Consider the following 1,439-nt stretch of genomic DNA (forward strand, 5'->3'; position numbering starts at 1 on the left):
GCTGGCACAAGCAAGCTACCATTAAGATGGCAAAACTGTGTCAATAGTTTAGGCACATACTTTAATTGCACTGCTTCTTGTTTAAGATACAATAAACTAAATTTTTGATTTGAAATTGGACATTTCATATTTAATGACCTAATGCTATGAGTTTATGTACTCTAAGCTGGAGAATACTGATGGGCAAGCTGTTGAGTCTCAGAACACAAATTGAATCCCTGGTTGAGAATTTCTACAAGATTGCGGTGTTTGTCAAGTTCAAAGGAAATCACCATTCACTAGGGATAGTAATTAAGAAAAAACTTCAAAGATGACCTTTCAGTGAGAGATGTTGTTTTCAGACATTTAATTAGTCTGAAAAGCATACTTAAAAATGGACACACTGTTCATTTCAGCTAACATGTCGCATTACAAATTCACTGCAGAACTCATGGTGAGAAACAAAATATTAACAAAGACCATTATGGCAGATGGTGTGAAGGATGAGACACCATAGGAAGTGAAATAAGGTTCTTCATTCCAACTGGAAAGTAGATCACTGGGTTCCGATTTTAGATAGGCATCTATACAAATACCGTCAGCAACACACACATTAATAGCACTAATGTCTTTTACATCATCTCTAGTGTTACAAGTCATGTTGGTAAAACAGCTGCAGTGAAAATTTTCATGAAATTCTTGCAAGTCATTATGTGTGGGTTTTCCATGCACAATGTACTTTCCACCTTTCCCAATTTGAATAGCAAAACTCGCTGGGTTCAGATGAAGATGGTCACTTGAATTCCAGTTTTTCCTTGTACACACGCCTTTTTCCTGGCAAAGCACTTGGTTACACATTTTGGCAGCTAGGGAGACATTGATTACATAAGGAATCAGTGTAGTCTGCATGTAGTCCTCTAGGTTCAAGCAAGGTTTCTGTAAAATTATAAGATAGTCACAATATGAAAGGACAAGTTAGTTCATATATGAATTCACTGCAATAAACAGTTTTTAAGGAAGAACAAAAAATAGACACAGCAAGAAGTAGGGAATATTTTATCTTTTGTACCTTAATAGGCAATATTATTCCAACTATTTTTTCTAACATTTGTAAGTTTGCTGCACATGCCGATTCATGCCACTGAATAATTGACCAGTTGAGGCTTTACATACCCTAGCCTCGATCTTCCTTAATAATTTATAAGCTACTCATGTTAGCATATGGCCTCTGGTGTCCGTTTTATCTGATTGGAGTCCCAGTTCTGTTAGTGACCACCTGTATGAATTTAGGAATTTCTCAAGCTTTCTAAGTCTTACTTTCTTATCTGGGTGACGTGGGCAAACTAATTAACTTGGTTATGCTTCAGCTTCACTATCTATTAGATAAAAGTAATTATGGCACTTACCTCATAAGGGTTGTTGTGAAGATGAAAAGATATGATACATATAAAAGTGCTTAA

At 35.9% G+C, this 1,439-nt stretch overlaps 1 protein-coding gene across 1 annotated transcript in view; it reads right to left on the reverse strand.

The window, feature by feature from the left end:
* Positions 1-408: 408 nt before the first annotated feature.
* The window catches only part of LOC105817101 (hyaluronidase PH-20-like), a 25,549-nt gene continuing 24,518 nt past the window's right edge, over positions 409-1,439 (reverse strand). The window contains exon 3 of the mRNA XM_012652725.1: positions 409-915. Coding sequence (XP_012508179.1) covers positions 409-915 — 507 coding nt within the window. The remainder of the gene's footprint in view (positions 916-1,439) is intronic.

This window comes from Propithecus coquereli, unplaced genomic scaffold, assembly GCF_000956105.1.
Source record: "Propithecus coquereli isolate 6110/MARCELLA unplaced genomic scaffold, Pcoq_1.0 Scaffold4, whole genome shotgun sequence".
NCBI lineage: Eukaryota > Metazoa > Chordata > Mammalia > Primates > Indriidae > Propithecus > Propithecus coquereli.